This window comes from Lepisma saccharinum, chromosome 15 (assembly GCF_977018435.1).
Source record: "Lepisma saccharinum chromosome 15, izLepSacc3.1, whole genome shotgun sequence".
Taxonomy (NCBI): Eukaryota; Metazoa; Arthropoda; class Insecta; order Zygentoma; family Lepismatidae; genus Lepisma; species Lepisma saccharinum.
The window spans coordinates 11,977,137-11,997,270 of record NC_139243.1 but is presented as its reverse complement, the minus strand read 5'-3'; the positions used below and the strand labels follow the sequence as shown (position 1 = coordinate 11,997,270).

The following is a 20,134-nucleotide window of genomic DNA, read 5'->3' as shown; positions in this document are numbered from 1 at the left end:
TAGTGTCACATAGAGCTCAGTCTGCTTATTATTATTATTGTATGGGGTACATAGCTGTGGTAGCACTGTAAAATCACCATAAAATACAATTTTCATAGTTTGAAATTGGAGTAAAATCCTACTTAAACTTAGATGTATGTTTACCTGTATAAACAATACTAATGCACGTAGTACACCCTGAACTACAGTTTGCAGACTAGCAAGGCTCTGGCATTGGGACCTATGGCCTGTATAATCCTCTATGGGACTTTTGTTGTGTGCTGTCCATGTGTGTTTGTGAGATTCCCTTCACCTATTTCACTTTACCACCATTCATCCTCATCTTTGCAATTAGCCAAAAGTTGCAGAAAAGTGAAGTAAAATAAACAAATTCATTCACGAACAATACTAACATGCTTTTGCCATGCATATGTGAAAACCTGCAATGTCAAAACTTTATTGTGTGCTAATACAAAAAATATGGAAAGTACACAGTTAATACACCCAAAGGAACATTCCATATCCTAAATATAATTTACAGGGTGACAATTAATGAACTATAGTCCATGCGGTCTTAAAAAGATCCTTTCGCGGGCTTGCAGCAGACGACAATATGGGGGTGTGTCTGCGAGAACCAATCAGGTTTGCGAATGAGCGAGCCCGGTTGCCACACCTAGCTCGCTGCACCCTTCTGGAAGGGTGAGTGACCTCTGCCTTTTGTAAGTGAGCGCGCTTGTGCTCAAAATATAATACGTGTTCGAGATGGAAATGTTGATACCTGTGTTTGTTGTGGTGTTAGTGTTTGTATTGGTTGTAGGAGGTTTACGTAGTGGAAGAAGTATACGGTCAGATGTAAGGGAATTGGTGGTGAATGTGTATACTTTTTTTTCAGTCAGAATTTGATGCATGCAGAAAAAACGAACCATTTATTTCAGTAAGTTTGGTGATGGCCAGAGTGTGTAAAGCCACAGGTCTTTCGAAAACTTGCATTCGGCTCATTCTGAAAGAAAAGGAGGCTGCAGATGCCAGGGGGTTCCCTCTGAAAACTCCAGGTAAGAAGAGGAGAAGGAAAGCCACGAAGTCAAATATTTACAATTTTGATAATCTCTTGCGTAGAAGCATTTTAGATACGTACAATGACAAGTGCATTCCAAGCCTGCGTGATATGTACAAAAAAGCAAAGGAGGTTATTTCGTTTCAAGGTTCTATGTGGGCTTTCAGAAAAGTGATTAAGGCACTTGAATTTGTCTATAAAAAAAATGATTTGGGAAGAAAGTACTTGATAGAGAGAAACAATGTGGTTTCCAAGCGAAAATCTTCGGAAAATGAAAAGGTTTAGGGAGGCTAAATGATTTATCGTATTCCTTGACGAAACGTGGGTTAACGCAAACCACACCAAAGGCAAATTGTGGATGGAGAATGAAAGCTCAACACGTTTGAACACACTACTAGGAAAGGGGCAGCGAATAATTATTGTTCATGCAGGAAGTTCCAATGGGCTTATTTCGAATACTTTGTTGATATTTAAATCCAAATCAACAAAAGACTACCATGAAGAGATGGACGCCGATCGATTTAAAGAATGGTTCGAAAATCAACTATTACCCAACATTCCTCCACATTCCGTGATAGTTATGGATAAAACCTCATATCATTCCAAGATTATTAACAAAGCTCCAACCTCAAATTCAAAAAAGGGTGAAATGCAAGCCTGGTTACAAGACAAAAATATTTATTTCGAGTTAGATATGGTAAAACCAAAATTATATGAATTGATCAAACAACACAAAGATAGGTTTCGGCAATATGACATTGAAAAAGCAGGCCATACTGTTGCTAGGCTCCCACCATATATGTGCGAATTAAATCCAATAGAATTTATCTGAGGGCAAGTAAAAGGTTATGTGGCAAAATACACTATACATTTCAAAATGTCGGATGTTGAAAAATTATTTCGGGAGGCTGTTGATAGCGTGACAACGGAAAACTGGAGAAAAGCATGCGACCATGTGTGCGGAAAGAGAACTTTTACCGTGAAAAGGACTCAGTGATCGACCAAGTTATAGAGAACTTTATCATTTCTCTATCATCTGGAAGTGAATCTGACTCCGATGGCGAGACCCTGGATGACAGAGAATCTGACGAGACTGAGGGTGGACTTGAAGGAATCCAAACTATGGATGAAACGTAAGGTACGTGTGTATTAAATTAATTTCCCTTTTTTGCTAAATTATGTCGTTACATGATTTTGGCTTAATGCATTAGAATTTTCATTTGTTTCACTTACTTGTTCTTCGTACTGGAATTTCATAGCAATGTGCCTATTCTTTCATTCACTGAAGCTACCTCTTCCTCTTCGCTACCTCGGCCTGTTTGTTCGGCTGAGGAGCAGACGACACAAGAGTATCGGCAACAGTGTGCGAGCGACGTCTGCTGTTAGCCCGCGAAACGCTCTTTCTAAGGCCTCCTACACTATATATGAAATAAAACGGAAATTAGTGACAAACCACATAGTACACAAACTGTTTGCACATGTAAACGGCACTACAGACATTCGGATTTAGGTTATGACATGTTCGATATGTCTGCCATCTCTGGCGATGATATGGCGCAGACGAACAGCAAAATTCTGCATGACCCGCTGAAGTGTCGAAACATCGATGCTGTCGATGACCTCCTAAATGGCAGTTTTCAGTTCGGCAATAGTTTTGGGGTTATTTCTGTACCCCTTGTCCTTAACATAGCCCCACAAAAATGAGTCACGTGTGTTCAGATCCGGGGAATATGGCAGCCAAGCGAGTCCCCTTCCAGTGGCCTCTGGGTACCCCAGAGCCAGAATGCGGTCCCCAAAATACTCCTCCAGGACGTCAAACACTCTCATGGTCCGTTGGGGAAAACACACAAACACTACCTGTCCTCTCAAATTTGTGAATCAAATTCTTGATTGTTAGCACACTTGGACCGGTTGTCTTTAACTTGTACTAGGTCGCAAACTTCCTTTGCGCTGCAATCGGACTGTTATTGCTCGCATAATAGGCCTTCACAAGTGATACACGCTCCTGCATGCTGTACCGTGACATTTTCACTTGCAAATGGCCGACATCAACATGTCGCGTGCGCATACGCATACGAATTCCCATCATGCCCTGTGGCCAGCCACGCAGTTTGGACGTCATCATGTGAACTGTTCAGAAATTATGACTGTTTTATTTCATACAGTTCATTAATTGTCACCCTGTACATCCTCACCAGCATTACTGTGATGCCTTTTTTCTAGGAAGCAACAATTGTTGGTTTTCTGCTGAAAGGCTAGACTCACCAAAAGTCAGAACTCCACCTACAATGACAGCTTCAAAGTACCAATGATCCACCTGTTAACTATCCCTTGCCCATGGATACCTCAGGGAGGGTGCTATGAAGCCAGACATTCCAGGTTCAAAACCCATGATTAATCCAAGAGGCCATTCACCAGGCAAGTTCAATGATGAGAATGACATTAGCTTTCGAAAGCTTGGAAACCTTTCCAGAATTCAGTTCCACCCTGAAGATAAGTGCCGTTAGCTCTCTTAAGCTTGGAAACCTTTCCAGAACTCAGTTCTACCCTGAAGATGAGTGCCGTTAGCTCTCTTAAGCTTGGAAACCTTTCCAGAACTCAGTTCTACCCTGAATATGAGTGATGTTAGCTCTCTTAAGCTTGGAAACCTTTCCAGAACTTGCTTCTCCCCTGAAGATGAGTGTTGTTAGCTCTCTTAAGCTTGGAAACCTTTCCAGAACTCCCGATGAGTGTTGTTATCTCTTGAAAGCTTGGAAACCTTTCCAGAACTCCCTTCTACACTGAAGATGAGTTACACTAGCTCTCTTAAGCTCGGAAACCTTTCCAGAACTTGCTTCTACCCTGAAGATGAATGACATTAGCTCGAAAGCTTTCCAGAGCTTTCTATTCATAACTTGTCACCAAGCAAGCTTCAACACTTACTTCAGATAGAAAAGGATTTGAATTTGAAACTGGCCTTATAGCACAATATACTGACCACTCCATCATGGAAACTGGAGCAAATTACATTATTACAACACAGGTTGTGATGAAAAATGATAGTATAACAACAAATGTCACAAAACCAATTTGTGAAAGAAAAAAAACTCTCGTTTTTATTTTCCCACTTGACTGCTGTCACTGTTCACAAAATCAACATTGTAACTTCATTAGAAAATCATATTTGGGAATAGTGCACATGATTGCAACAGTTTACTCCCTTACAATAATAGTTAAAAAAAAAAATCTTGCATAATAACTTTACAGGAAATGTCACATCAATACTGTCAATTTCACAATGCACATGATGATACAGTTGCTTTTACATATTTCATTTAAGTAAAAATCCACACAATTGAACAATTCTGAATTCATTCTGGAAGAAAGCGCTTGTCAAAACCGCACCTGAAATTTCTACACGTACTTGGAAGATATATAAAGGTGGAAAATGTATACCCGTCTACAGTCCACATGTCATCGAAAGCCGCCAGGCGGTGGGGGATTTTGACTAAGGAATGCCAAATGTCCTTTCGGACACTTATTAGCATAGTGTCCCTTTCTGCCACACTGTAAGGAAGAGAAGAAACAATAAATCACAAACAATTGAAGTAAGTTAATATTAGGAGTGGCCACAAAATTGGATAACTAACATCCATTTCAGATGAAAGGGATAACTCAGATAATCCGGGAAATTCATATATCTAGATACAGTGGCGGCGATTAGGTTCCAAAACTGGGGGAGCAAAGACAGTATTTCCCTTTTTAGATAAGGTTTAGCTTAGTGCGGGGGCAAAAGTGGGGGGTGCCCCCCCTAATCGCTGCCACTGTCAGAATATCTATCTCCAGATAAAAGGTGTACAACTTTGCTTCTGCCGTTTTCCGACAGGTGGCAACAACAGGAAGTAGCGGTCGAAAGAAGCAGATCGCAGACGTCACGCAGTTAGCTTGGACCTCTGTCAAGATAACCCCATTCAAACATTAGTCGAGTGGTGTGTGCATCGTGAAGTTGTTCGCGATTGAAAATGTCAGTGTACGAGCCAAATTCTCGCCATTTGCGGGAGGTTCTACTTTTTTGTTTCAATATGAAGAAAACTGCGGCTGAGGCTCATCGAATGCTCTCCACTACGTATGGTGAGGACGCTATAAGTGAGAGAACCTGTCGTGAGTGGTTTCAACGCTTCAAGAACGGTGACTTTAACGTCGAAGACCGGCATAGTGGTGGAAGACAGAAAGTTTTCGAAGATGCAGAATTGGAGACATTGCTGAGTGAAGACTCGCGTTAAACTCAAGAAGAATTGGCACGATCATTGGGAGTGACACAGCAAGCCATTTCAAAACATCTGAAAGCCATGGGTATGATTCAGCATGACAACGCACGACCCCACGTTGCCAAAGTGGTGAAAACGTACTTGGAAACATTAAGATGGGACGTCCTACCCCACCCGCCTTATTCTCCAGACATCGCTCCCTCTGATTATCACCTGTTTAGATCAATGGCTCGTGAACTGGCTGACCAACACTTCCGATCTTATGAAGAAGTCAAAAAGTGGATCAATTCGTGGATCGCCTCCAAAGATGAACAATTTTTTAGACGCGGCATTCGTACGCTGCTCGAAAGATGGAAGAAAGTAGTGGCCAGCGATGGACAATACTTTGAATAATGCCTGGGTAAGCAATGTTTTTCATTCCAGCGTCATATTTTTGGGAAAAAACGGCGGAAGCAAAGTTGTACACCTTGTAGAAAATTATCCGATGTCCGGACAAAATTTTATCTGGATTTGGCAATCCTTGGTGAATACATATCAGTGAATTCTAAAGGAACAGTGAACAATCTATAGTCCTACTATACTCTGTCCCAGCTAACTCTGGAGCAGGTGAACAAAAAGAAGTCTCTGCACAAGCAGTGATGCGAGATGTACTGCTTCGCTCTGGGACAGGGTATAATTTGCATTTTTTGGTAAAGGTGATTTGATCCTGAAATATATAGAAATTCATGGTATGTAATAAATAAAAGGTGCTTCCTTACAGAATATTGGCCAGTTCAACGAGATTGAGCATACTTGTAACAATATTTCAGCATATTTTCATGTTGTAAAGAACAATATTTACACTTGGCCATTTCCGAAAGGGAATAAATAAATTTGCTCCTCTTGTTTAGTCGAAGTACAAAAAGCCTTTCTAGGTACAAGGCTTGAAAAGGTTTCGAAACTCCAAGAAAATAGTAATTGTATGTACACTGCAACTAATGGTTTATCAAGCGAACTGACATACAGTATTGGTATATGGAATAAAATTAATATGCCTACATACTTTTCAAATTTTGTACAATTTTCTTCTTACTCTCCATTTCTGTAATGTTTACATAAATAGTTCACTATTAGAATGGCCCACATTTATCAAAATTTCATCAGTGCAAATCAAGTACAAGGTTTCAAAATGCACATTATTTAACCATAAATATTACACATGAGAAGCAAATATGCACATACCTTGTAACACGTTACCTCCTCCAAAGGTTTTTGAGATTTACCATCATCATCATTTCTTTGCACGTAGAACACAGCTTTACTCTGGAAATAAACGAAAATAAAAAAGTCAGGTTATATACTAGAACATATTGATTATACACACTTCTAGTTTACAAAACAGCAAGGAGAATTATTTTTTTCAGTCAGTATTAAAAAGAACTCTTACATCATTATATTTGAATTTATATACATATTCCAGCAATGGAGTTGTTCTGGGGTTCACCCAATCCCTAATACATGGGTACATGATGGGAGATAAAGGTAGATGGAGCATGGTGCTGATCACATCACATCCACAAATGACCAGGAAGCCTCTAAAAAAACTGATGATCTGCGTGAACATCTACATTAAAGTGACTAGGTTTTTGTAGGTTTACTTGGCATTCCAACTAATATACATTAGCCTTCAACAGGAGACAGTTAAAACACATTCATCTATTTTTTTAAAACACATCATGTCTTAATTTTATCCATGAATCCTTGACTTTTGTTTAGCCTCAACATTTTACTATCTTTCCAAGACATGCAATTAAATAAATTGTAACTGTTTTCTGTAGAAAACTACTGTTTTTTTCTGTAGGAAACGAATGTTTTTTTTTCTGTAGAAAATTAATGTTTATTAATAGAATATCTAGTGACTCCGCAAAAAATGACAGATACAAGGTACGTTATACATTATCTTACTACAATTCAATGGCTTATTCAGGGTGGCCACTCGAGGACCATGATAAAATGCAAGTATAATTCCTGGTTTTCAAGGTGAACTTTCAAAAAATTCAAGGGTAGAAGCAGATGTTTTCTCTATTCCAACCTTACGTATTACCATCTCGCACCACCAGACACAAATATATTAACAATATAAAGGGTCTGTGTGATTACAATGAATGCAAAAATTCTAATTCAATTCAATTAAACAGAATAATACGAGGGGGGTGTCAAAAAGTTCATGCAATCACCTGGAAGGAAACAACTTTGGATAAGCACGAAATCATGGTGGTATTAGTCCTTCTCCACATAGTCGCCATGCTTGGTGACACATTTCTGCAGCGGTTTTTCACCTTGCGTAAGCCGTTTTTATAGAACACTGCATTTTGAGCTTAAATCCACTGTTCCACCTCAGAAATGACATCATCCCTCATGTCGAAGTGGCGTGCTTTGAATGGACGCTTCACTTCTGGAAAGAGGAGGTAGTGACTCAGTGCCAGGTCTGGGGAATATGGAGGGTGGGTCAAAATTTTGTATCCTAATTGAACTGTTTTCGAAATGGATGCATGGGCAGAATGGGCTGGTGCGTTGTCTGCCAATGGCAGCACTTTTTATGAGCCTTCCTCACCTTTTCACCATCATTTCTTCACGTAACCGAGCTAGAAGATCAAAAATAGTCACTTGTGATTGTCTGACCCTGTGGCAGGTAGTCCATCAGGATGAATCTCTCTCAGTCCCAGAAAACGGACAGCATCACCGTAGCGGCTGACCTTTGCACTCTTGCCTTTTGGGGGGGGGTGAGGAGCTGTGTTTCTGGGTCATAAATGTAGATCAAGCTTTCGTCCATTGTAACCAGGATGCTGAAAAGATCCTCTTCATCCAGCTCACAGCAGCCTAACATCTCTAGTGCTGCTTCCTCTCTAGTCTTCTTCTGGAAAGGGGTGAGCAATCGTGGCACCCACCATGCCAACACTTTATGAAGGTGAAGCTGGTGATGGATGATATTCCAGATGGACCCATAACTAACACTGATTACAGCCATCACACTTTCAATGGTGATCCTCCTGTCTTTCTTTATCATCTTCTCCATCAATGTGGCATCATTTGTGAAGAACGGTCTCCCTGTCCTAGGGTCATCGGAAATTACCATGTCACCGGTTTGGAACTGCCATTTCCACTTGGAAACCATCTCATAGGATGAGCTTTCCTCCCCGTACACTGCTTTCATCTCATCGTAAATTTGCCTCCCTGCTTTCCCCTGGAGATGCAGGAATTTGATGACACTCCGTGCCTCAATTTTGTCAATCATGACACCTTCCTTTATTCACATGTAAAAAAGGATAGCAATAAACATACAAAAATGTGTGCTTAACCTAGAAGGGCCATTGTACAATACACATATCTGAGGGGGTTTCTAGTTTGTTTCCTTCCAGGAGATTGCACGAACTTTTTGATACCTCCTCGTATATATATTTAATTTAAGGTCCTGAGTTTACATTTGCCATATCCCATACTTAACCTCGAAATACATCTACAAACACAAGTCACAAATTTTAGGGGGATATATAAATCTACGAAAAATTGTTAATTGTATAAGAATTTCAAAATCAAATTTGCCTAAGCAACTTCAACATATCTTATCTTGTATTAATAGATTGCTCTGCAAATAACACGAACAGAATAAACAGATTGAGAGAATTCTGTTTTATTTTCAATGCAGCTTTTCATTAATTCAAATCTCACCTGAATTTATCATGTCCTGAGGCAAGAATTCACAGTTTACCTTTAATTTTTATTGAGGAAGGCAAATATGCTTTTGGATAAATAAAAGTTGCAATTTTCACATCTACGGAGAAAAATTCAAGTATAATCCACGCATAATTCCTGGTGATTAGTCACCCTGTTATTTTTAATGTAACACAGGCGATTGCGAGAAACCTCCATGTATTAGCAACATAAGGAAAAAGTATGAGGTGTGATAAATGACAAAAGCATGTCATTGTAACACATAAATAAACTTATCTGGACAAAGATTCTGTATCTTGGCAGTTTTCAAAAATGTAACTTTTGTGAGTCAATATTGGCTGTGAAGAAATTGGCATTACATTCCATTTTGTTCATAGATGTTGAGAAATATTTATGTGAATGACGTGATAACACAGAGTGAAGAAGGAAGGTTTGGCCACTGCGCATACAGTTATTGTGATCATCAGTTCCATTGGGCATTAGTCTCCTGCTAGGAAATTTGCTTACTGACCTCCCTGTACCCTAGATTGCATGAATCTTCTTTCCGGATGTGTAAAATGACCAAACTAAATTCCATCTTAGGAGGCATTTTAATTCAGATGTGAAAAAAAAGGGGGTGTTTGCTATTTACACATCTCTTAATGAATTATTACCCGGATGTCTCTACGGTAGGAACGTGATCACTTTTTGAAGCTTAAAACTGACAATCTGCATTAACACCCACATTAATTGACTATTAATCCTGTTAGTTTTAGATGAATCAGGTGAGGGCATCCAAGGGAGTCATTTTCTCTCGCGTTAATGGTTAGTTCTCTACATATCACTGGAGGGTCTACAATTATTCAAATCTTTGTTAGCTGGATAAAGATTCAAGTTCACGTAATTTCTTAAAGGTTCACATAAACACAGCTTTCAATTACTAAATTCAACACAAGCCACTACTTATGTGTAGTTCAACAGGTTCTTTCCAAAAACCGACGTTTCTGACCTATTGCAAGATCGTTCCTTAGGGTTGTCCAAAGACACATTAAAAGAATAAAAGCAGAGTAAAAAAAAATGGTTAAAAGGACAAAGTCATAGGATTATGCAAGACAAACGGTCGCCATGATCCAGTTTTATTTAATCCTATTGTTGAATTAATTGTTGTCAAGTCCACTTTATGCACAGATATTCGTAGCATAAAATGGTAATACAATTTTATTTTATTATAACTAATATTATTGACCTTGAATTTTTTAAAAATTCACATTGAAAACCTTGAATTAAAGTTGGGTCGCACTTTCTATTTAATCGCTAACATTTAAGTACTATTTTACAAGACTCACCCTGAACTCCTCTTGTTTAGCATGTAGTTCTTTAAGCTCTGGTGGCATCTTAACGCAATAAATAGCCTTGTGACCCGTGTCACCGCAGTAATGGCACGTTATGATCACCTTCTTTCCTTCTTTTTGTTGGACATCTGTTGCCGGAAGCTCAAATCGCGGACTGTAACAAAATAATAACATTACTCTTCTTACACAAGTATTAATAGGGAGAACATTTTCCGTGGCATGATTCAAGGCTTTAAAGTCACCATAAATTTGAGGTTTTGGAAACACTTCTTTCCTGTGTTCCCCACAAGAGCAGTGAATGCTTTCAGACGTCAACCATGGCATGTGCTGTGGTTTCTTTATGAAGAGATGGGTTAAGCAGTGATGAGAATGCTACATTTTAGAAATGGCTTCGCTATACCTACCCGTGTACACTACTCGCTACTTTTACATGAAAAAAGTACATAAATATTAAAAAAAAAACCTCAACGCTTAGGAAATAGGTTCTGATTATTGTAACACCTGTCATTCCATATATTTTGATAGCGATAGCTGTTACCATCCGACACTTGTTTTTACTAGTTTTGACAATGACAAAGTGCTGATATCAATGGCCTATCAACTCAAATTCGATATCTCGTCATTGCTAGTAGGATACTACCCAAATTAATTCTATTAAATACAATTTGTTAGCATTACTTATGTATATTTATCAATATATTTTAATTAGGAATAATTATTTAACTTTTTAATAGACTCATATGAAGGCAGTATTTTGAACAAAATTTATTAATGGCAACTGGGATGAACAAGCAAATGAGTAGGAGCTAATGATGAACATATTAATACTTTTTGGTAAGGAACAAAGTAATTACGCTACAGTTGACAGATTTTGTTTTCTTTTAATTCTGATGCAAAAATATCTATCATTAAACACTATTGCCACATACAAATTTACTCAAAACCCAGAGAAGAAATGTACCTGTAGTGAAATTTTCGCTAGGAGCAACAAGTATTTTGTAGTAAAGCTACAGCTACAATTTTAACAATATAGTGTAACTAATGCTACAGCTACAAAATTTTATTTTTATAAATTATCCACTTCGGATAATAATAATATCTCCCGACTGCCAGTCTCCCTCCCACAATCCTACCTAGAGGTGTGTATAGTTCTTCAACCGGTAATGGGGTGACATGGGGTCAGTACGTTGAACCCTCAACCATCATAGGAGATATCCAAAACCGGATTAAACTACTCACTCGTAGCTTCCAAATTTCCTCACAATGGTGGGCTGCCACCAGTAACATACACAGGCCACCGAAAACCCAGAGATTGAACCCGAGGACTTCCGTTTCGGATGCAAGAGCTAATCTGGATAATCCAAATATCCGGATAGAACAGATCTGATGAAGGATTTGTAGAAAATCCATACAATGAAATATGAAAATAATGGGGATGGGACCGATTATTTTACTGATCCGATATATCGAGAAATAATCTGATAATTTAGTGCAAAATTCTGCCATTTTGTTGTAATTTTTATGGATAATCTCAGTGCCCTACTTTCTAAAAGTTAATATCTAAATATGCAACTCCTTTTGCACTGCAGTCACCTCGAAACACACATTTATTAAGGAGATCAATGAACCTTTCAGGTTCTTCAAGGACCATTTCTAATTTTATATCGGATCGGTAGAATATCGGTTATTAGTATCGGTACTTTATCGGTATCGGTTAACATTTCATATCGGCCCATCCCTAGAAAATAACGAAAAAAAATAAAAGAATATGTGAGCAGCCCGTAAAGCAGGTAAACAATAAAACTGTCTGGACACATTTAGATATCCAGACATTTCAAATAATCCAAATATCCAGATAATCTGAATATCGGATATACAGACAATTCAGATATCCAGATATCAGATATTTGAAATATGGATAGAAAATTACCCGATATATCTATCTCTTCTCCTTAGTGCTAAAGTGGAGTCATGTATCTCCAATTTACTGATTTTTCAAAGTAGGTCAACCTGACTCTAAACAGAGCTCTTCAAAGTCAGTAAAAAAAAATGGAGATACATTTCTCTAGTGAAGCGTATAAATATAAATTTTATTTTGGAAAAGGAAAGGAAAAACTGACAAATGTGTGTGATTCGTTCGAACTGCTCAGAGCAGCATTTAGAATGTGATACCAAATTCATCCTCCAAAACAATTTATATATTCCCCTATTACCACTAGAAGATAGGACAAATCACACTGTCCATCAAAGAAAACTCAAGTAGCATATGGTATATCAAACCTGCCACCTTTGAATATATAGGATGATGAATATTATCTTCATAAAATGTTAAACTTCACAACATTAATCTTGACAGTATTATAAATCCTAAAAGCTTACAGATACAAATTTCAAATTTGTTCCAAATAAACCAACCTGTGTTCCCCATCACGGGGCATGAAAGTAGCATAGTGCGAAGATTGAAGGTAAGAAGTGGAAGATTATATAGGTGGCTACAACTACCTCGTGTCTTTAATGTTATCTTTAAACTTGCCTAATTTACCTTCTCTGATGAAGAACCAGAGTGGGTTGATATAGACGAAATGAGAAGGTACATGTCTGGACATTAGTCAATAAACCACGTATTGCCACAAGAGAGAGAGATATTAAAAATAGTTTAAAATTACAACATAAGCCTTGTTTTGTCCTCCAAACTTTCAGACTGACCTTGAGGAGAGATGGGTCATGGATAGGTTAAAACATGGGTAAAACAGTTAAAAGGGATTAAAAAGTACAAAAAAAACTTGTCTCTGAGGTGATCAACCATTCCTTGCAACACAGCAAGGTATGTGTTGTGATTTATCTAATTTTAAATACATTGACGACAAGTGGCATAAAGCGACAACATTTTTACCAAGTTGATGTGGCACAAGTAGTGAAGCCACCAATCTATATCCTTCCACAGAAAACAAGGAAATCTAGATAAAATATTAGCTAAAATATGCTCTTTTGTGTGATATTTAGTGGCAAATGAAATATGACTGCCCTCTCATCAATTTTTGTTGCAGCAACGTTTTGTACAAGGCATGGTAAACAGTACTACATTTAACTCTTAAACAGTGCTATGTCTAACCAAGAACATGGCAAAGGCAGCTTTCCTCGATCACAAGACAAGTTCCGTCTTGGTATCATCCCTGAGCATAAGACATACCACGTTACATATTATACACTAATTCACCTTTTAATTAATAAATACAAACAAATGATACTAACTGCATAAACTTGCACTCAGGTCCATCTGGGCAAAAGCCGGCCAGATAATTCATGCACAACACCCGCCGTACGTGCCGATGCCGACAGTTGGGCCCGTGCCTGCAGAAGCCACGATCATACCATGGGCAGTCTTTAATTTTGCTTTCAGGGTCAATGTGCAGAAATGGACATTCTTTGTTGTGACAAGCATCTGGAAAAGATAATGAACAAACATCAGAAATATTCTTCTTGTGGTGGTGGTGGTGCACAAGAAAAATTATCGGTCCCACAAAATTTTGAAATTCAGATACAGTTTTTTGCAAATGCACAGAGTTTTATATAGGTTGACCGAGACTTTTATTTCTAGAAAAAAAAATGGAAAGTCCTACAACACCATAATATGTGAGTTTTCCAAAGGAATCTCCCTGAGCATCCAGGCACCGCTGCCATCAATGTGTCAGTTTCCTGAGTCCTTTGGCATAGAAGGAAGTTGACTGCTGTCAGCTCAAATAAATCTGATAATCACCGAGGGCTAAGTTCGGAGTGTAAGAACATGGACCAAAACTCTTTTGGAGAGTTGTTGCTGTCAAGTTAACCACGTGGGGGCCGTGCATTGCCATGATGAATAAGGACATTTGCAGACAACATCCCTGGTCTTTTCTTGCGAATGGCATTACATTTGGCAACCTTCATCAATGTGCAGGAATACTAGGTTAATCATGATCCTTTCCCAAAAAAAAAATCCACACATAGAACACCTTGCCTGTCCCAGTCGGACAAATGTGTCCATGTGGTTCATTCGTCAGCAACTAGAATTCTTCGCCAAACTGTTGTCATTATTCATACACTCTTGCCCATGGCATTATTTGTTCCCCATACTATGCTTGCAATCTGCTCCAAAGCTCATCTGGCTTCAGGTTCTCCATCACAAGGAATTTGATCATACAATGCCGCTCCACAGCTACAGACACACTACTTGCCACAATTTTTGCTAACACTACTGTGCATGCGCCAACTACATCGTGCCAAATGCACAATGCTCACGAAGGATGAAGGTATATCCTCTAGTAGTTTTAACGTTCTCCAGCTATTTACCACTTTTTTATTCACAAATGTCTTGGTCAACGTTGAACGACCCTTGTATATATTATTTTAATAAATTTTAAATAGCACCAAAATATTTTTTCTTGCGTGTGTGCATATTGCTTGCATTGCAGAATTGTTTCTGTTGTACTTTACGGTTTTTACAAGCATTTTGTGATGTAAAGAACATGCACTCCCTTCATAATCACTCAAACTAAAAAATAAATGTCCAATGAAGGGAGCATGTGTTCTCCTGAAACTTTACATCACAAAATATGCTTAAATGCTTGTAATAACAGTAAACTACAGAAGGAATAATTCAAAATAATTATAACAATGAAGAAGTAAGTTAATTACGCATCTTTAGTATATGCATTTCGGCATGTAGCAAATTCATATGCTACAGAACAGGCATATGTATAATAAACAGATGGGAAATTTGGTCTTCCCTTTTTTGAATATATAAATGACAAGTACTTACTAAATCTCGAGTAAAAGTAACATTCTGGCATTTTACTCATGTCATATTCATGCAGAAATTCACACTGGTCCCCTTTCTTGCATAACCCACGGAGCCAGTGCTTGCACACAATAGTTCTGTCACCGCGAACATGGCGAAATGGACAAGAAGCACCTTTGTGACAATTTCCCCTTGGGTAAAATTCACATACAGCTGCGGTGGACTCTGCAATAAAAGAAACATTAGAAAATTAAACTAACCTATTAAAGAATGAATTCTAAATTTGAAAAATTAGATGTTATAGTTGTATCGGGAGCTTCGAATGAGTAAGCGTAATCCAGTCGCAGAGACCTACTATAACGGCTGGGGATAAGTCGGACTGACCCCCCGACTATTCCAATACTGGTTGAAAATCTCCACCTTAGAGGTGACGAAGGGAAGCGTGGGAGGGAGACTGGCAGTCGGTAGGTAAGCCAAGGCCCTTCAAGGAGTAGTGCAAAGGATTATTATTATTATTATATGCATATCTTAGCATGTCTAAGACACAATTTTCCTAATGAAGCCATTAATAATTTAAATTATTTAATTTAATTTAGCCTTACTGTGCATAAAGTAGACTTAAAATAACAAATCGATCCAATAATTTTAAAAAATTGCCACATGGATCAAATTCACTATTTTACATAGATTATCATAAACCTTGATTTATTGATTGTAGGAGCCTCCCTGATGGCATAGTGGCAATGCAGTTACCGGCCCAAGTTCCTTTTGTTTTATTGCGATTTCATCATGTTATGAATGCAATTTTTACATGGTTCGATTTTGATGTACGTCTGTTAACACATACTGCGGAGTTTTAGCGATTACTTAAGGTTTTGTTCAAAATATGCTTCCATGGTTAGGTTAGGCAGGTCAGGTTTGGTTCCCCTTAGCATTAAAATAGTTCCTAAATGCATTCTACTAAGGTTCCGATTTTACTTCTACATTCATTCCCATGCATCTACGATATTTACTGTCGCTTGTCGACCGAGCATATCTTCTCCATGCTTGCGTAAGGTAATTTTTAAATCTTTTTTTCAACATAAATAACTTTTTTCGAGTCCAAACAGTGCTCATTACTTTAAGGAAGGTTCAAATTTCGTGTGACAATGATTTCCAGAATTCTACGATAATTAGTCTTTGTGCTAGGAGAAATCATAAAACAATCGGAACCGTTACCCAGTTTTCTTGTAAGGGTTCCTGGGTTCGATACCCGGTGGAGGTACATAGTGGTTTGGATACCACTCTAAACTGTAGGTTTGTCCCAATTAACCAATCTGTACATAAAATGGATTTTCGTACACTTGTATGCAAAACATGGGACAATATCCTGTTTCACAATACATTCAAGTGCAATAAATGCAAGACAAGAGCACACAGGCATGAGCAAAGAGGAAGCAAGAGGACAAACCAAATGACTGCCCACTATAGTTTGAGTGTGTGCCAGGGGAAGGGAGGGTTCTCATCTTTGAAAGAGCTGTAGCAATAGCCCCGTCTAGTTCGCTGTACTTTTTGACTCACTCTGCACTCACACATCTAGTTGGTTACACTGTGCAACACCAACTCGTGTACTTCACTGATTTGGAGTCAAGTAGTGTTTTTGGTGTCTGAACCATTTTGCACTATGCTTTGGAGTGGTGTAGCATGTGGTGTATGATCACATGGAGTAAGGATGTCGAATCGACCCTTCTTAATAGAAATATGTATGATACATAGTTGGAAAGGGTATGAACCAAGGATTCCGGAAATGTAAAATTTAAGGTGAGGAAACAATCAGAAGTGGAAAAAAGTAGTATTAATTGCCCCCGATTCTGGGCTCCGCCCCTGGGATAATTGACCTACCGTCCCCTACCGCTACCCCGCCTCTGCTCCGCTCTGGCTACCCACCATTTTCTATAGAGTCCCTTTGAATGAAAACATGAAAAAATACGAATGAAAACATGATTTAAAAAAAGTTGATTCCTAGCGGAAATTCGCATATATATTCACGTTGAAAACCAAAGTTCGGCCTGGCAATACTGTGTGCTTACAACATGGGTTAGGTTCAAGGAAACCAGCTATGGCAAGTAATGTAGTAGTATTTTTTTTATTATTTCATAGAAACGTAACTTCAAATTGAGAAATGCACAGTGGCAATTCGAAGTGTTAAATACGTACTATTAGCGCACAATATTCTTTTTTACTTTCAAACGGTAAAACACAAGGGTCGATCGTGCAGTCTAGCCCCACGTGGTGCAAGCAAACTACTCGAATGAATGTTTAAAGCAGCAGACAGGCATTTTTGAATCTTCTGAACTTGAACACCGCTATTCGTCTGCTTGGTCGAATGTCATATCCTTGCAACAGACTAAGGTAACAGTTTGATATAGGCAAAACACATTTCTTCAATTTTACAGGAGAAACTACTTACGGAACTGAGTTTCTGTAGACTTTTGAAAGGCTGTGGAAGTGTTTTCTCCCTTCGTTCAATTTATTCGGCCGGTAAAACATGTATTTTTCGACATTAATGTGTCTGCAAAGCACAAAAGCTCTTGCCTCCATTACCTTCGACTATGTGAACCAAATGTTCTGTGCGTTCGATGACGTTACCCCCGCTCAGTGCTTCCGACGACGCCATTGTTTTCCCAGAATATGACAATTTTAATTTTGTTTGCCTAACCTAACCATGATGGTTCGTGGGGCTATTTATGAATAGGGCCGGTGGCAACCCACCATCGTGAGGAAATTGGGGAGCTCCGAGTGAGTGAGCGTAATCCGGTCACGGACACCTACTATAACAGCTGGGGATACGTCGGGCCGACCCCCCGACTATTCCAATACTGGTTGAAGATCTCCATGCTTAGAGGTGACGAAGGAAAGCGTGGGAGGGAGACCGACAGTCGGTAGGTACGCCTAGGCCTTTCAGGGGTGTTGCACAACGGATTATTATTATTATATGTGGGGCTATCTGTAAATGATGTGTGGGCTATGCGTGCATGGTTCGTGGGGTTTTGGAACCTGGAAAAAAATACAAAATCTGTAACAGAAAATAGGAATTTTTTGGTTAAGATAGTTTGAAACACTGCATACCCACAGATGATAGACAACGCTAGTCAAGATTTGCCCGCCATATTGCATGCAATGGAAGCGAAAAAGCAATGAACAATAAATACTTGTAATGTGAAAAATTACAATTATTCCAGAGAAAAAAGCAAAATCCTACCTTAAATAATGTTTCGCAATGCATAATAGGTAAGTACGAATGAAAATATTACGAAATGGACGAGTGAAATGTGTTTTGCCTATATCTAACTGGTACCCAGCCTAACACCAGGGTACACCTGCACTACACCAAGTGTAAGAAAGTGCAGCGAACTAGACAGGGCTAATAAATACATGACAAGCATACAGAGCAGTAACAGTTCTGAATGTTTAATGATCTCTGCAAGTTTTTTGAGAGCAGTATGAAATGTGTGATTGTGGATGTAAATATGAAGGTTCTAGAAAGTAATTCGTGAAGTTTTATATAAAAAATAGTTTGCGCATGCATTCCCCTTCACTTCGAGCACTGAATAATAATGAAAACCTGAACAAAAATATTCATGCTGCCTCAAGTTTGTTCATTTTCCGACACAAGCTTTGGTGTTGTCACTTGGGTTTAAAATTGTAACAACGTTGTTAGATCAATTACATCATATTGTTGTGTGCGTGTGCTTCAAGACTAATAAGTGCTCGAAAATACTTGCTCGATAAAAAGTATACAAAGTAATAAAAACAATAAAAAAATAATTTTGAAGTTCCTTACTGTCCATTCCAGCAAACGGTAATGGAAAAGCTCCATATTGTTCTTCCAAAGCAATTTCTATATCAAATTTCATGTTCTCAACACTTGCCACTATATATTCCATGTTTTAAATAGTAATACTAGACACTTTATATTGTATTATTTATCTATCGTACATTACGAATACAACTATCAACAATCTATCGGCACATTCAGCAACAGCAGATGTTATTCTGCTCTCTGATTGGTTACCTGGCGGAAGTGATGTCACCAGCACGGCAGAAAACAATTGAAGAATTTGCTGCGAAAGACACCTCTTCTATTCCGACTGTGCAGACATCTAGTAGTTATTATTCAAATTAGGTGCAGTGTGGTAGAAGGAAGTATTCAGTATTCTACTTAGATAACTAGATGGTGCTGCTGTATTCATTTCTCCATATTATGTAGCGATCTTTTGGACCTTCGTTAGCAAACGGGAGTAAAACTGAAAATTTAGGATAGTTCAGTTGTGAAAATTCTACACTTTTATTCTCTCTGTCAAATAACATAACGACGTTAGTATTCATAAGGTGCCTTCATGGCATATATTTACGGGAAACTTTACCTTTACCTTACTATGTATTTCAAAAATCGCGAAATCCAAACTTTGATCGCTTATAACTTGAAACGGTATGGGACATTTACACGGAGTTTACTGCATTATAAAGCCTCATCAATTGAGACAGTTTTCAATGTGTATCATCAGTGCTGGCGATTGGATGCCAAAAATTGGAGTACAAGGACAGTTTACTTTCTCTTGATGGAGATACGGCGGTGGGGTAAGCGACTGTCCCATTTAATCGCCGCCATAGGCGCCGACTCCATGGGGCTTGGGGGGGGCTGGAGCCCCCAAATGTTAACGATGTGGGGGCAGAGCCCCCCAAATAATTTTGCTTTAAAGTATCTAATGTATTATTTTGCTTCTCTTATAAAGTTTACTCTGAATTGTGCCACATGAACTTAACTTTAAATACACATTTGAAATGTTCTAGACCATCAATTTGGGGGGCTGAGACCGCTAAACCATCAACTTTGGGGGGGCTATGACCAGAGACAGCAAAACACATGACTTATTACTATATGCTAAGTATGTAATTATGACTATTGTTAAAATTTTTATTAAGAAGAATTTCAAGAGACGATGTGCATGAACTAGGGTAGTGGATGGGACGTTTGGGCTACAAATGGCTCTAACAT

The 20,134-nt window shown here is 38.5% G+C and overlaps 1 protein-coding gene across 1 annotated transcript; it reads right to left on the bottom strand.

Annotated features, from left to right (window-relative positions):
* Nucleotides 1-4,107: 4,107 nt before the first annotated feature.
* Clp (Cleavage and polyadenylation specificity factor subunit 4) lies at nt 4,108-19,139 on the bottom strand. Its single transcript, XM_083136347.1, has 6 exons — nt 18,920-19,139; nt 15,118-15,321; nt 13,575-13,764; nt 10,317-10,476; nt 6,502-6,582; nt 4,108-4,579 (listed from the first exon to the last, which is right to left on the bottom strand). Exons 1-6 carry the CDS (start codon nt 19,020-19,022, stop codon nt 4,487-4,489), a joined length of 831 nt encoding a protein of 276 aa, XP_082992473.1. The 5' UTR covers nt 19,023-19,139; the 3' UTR covers nt 4,108-4,486.
* Nucleotides 19,140-20,134: the final 995 nt, after the last annotated feature.

Bases quoted from the DNA above. Each gene is read 5' to 3' on its own strand.
- Clp (XM_083136347.1), bottom strand. From the start codon at position 19,022: ATGGAATATATAGTGGCAAGTGTTGAGAACATGAAATTTGATATAGAA. The intron at 15,322-18,919 runs GTAAGGAACTTC...CTTTTATTGCAG, and splicing joins ACCGTTTGCTGGAATGGACA to AGTCCACCGCAGCTGTATGT. The intron at 10,477-13,574 runs GTTAGTATCATT...ATTTTGTTACAG, and splicing joins CCTGAGTGCAAGTTTATGCA to TCCGCGATTTGAGCTTCCGG.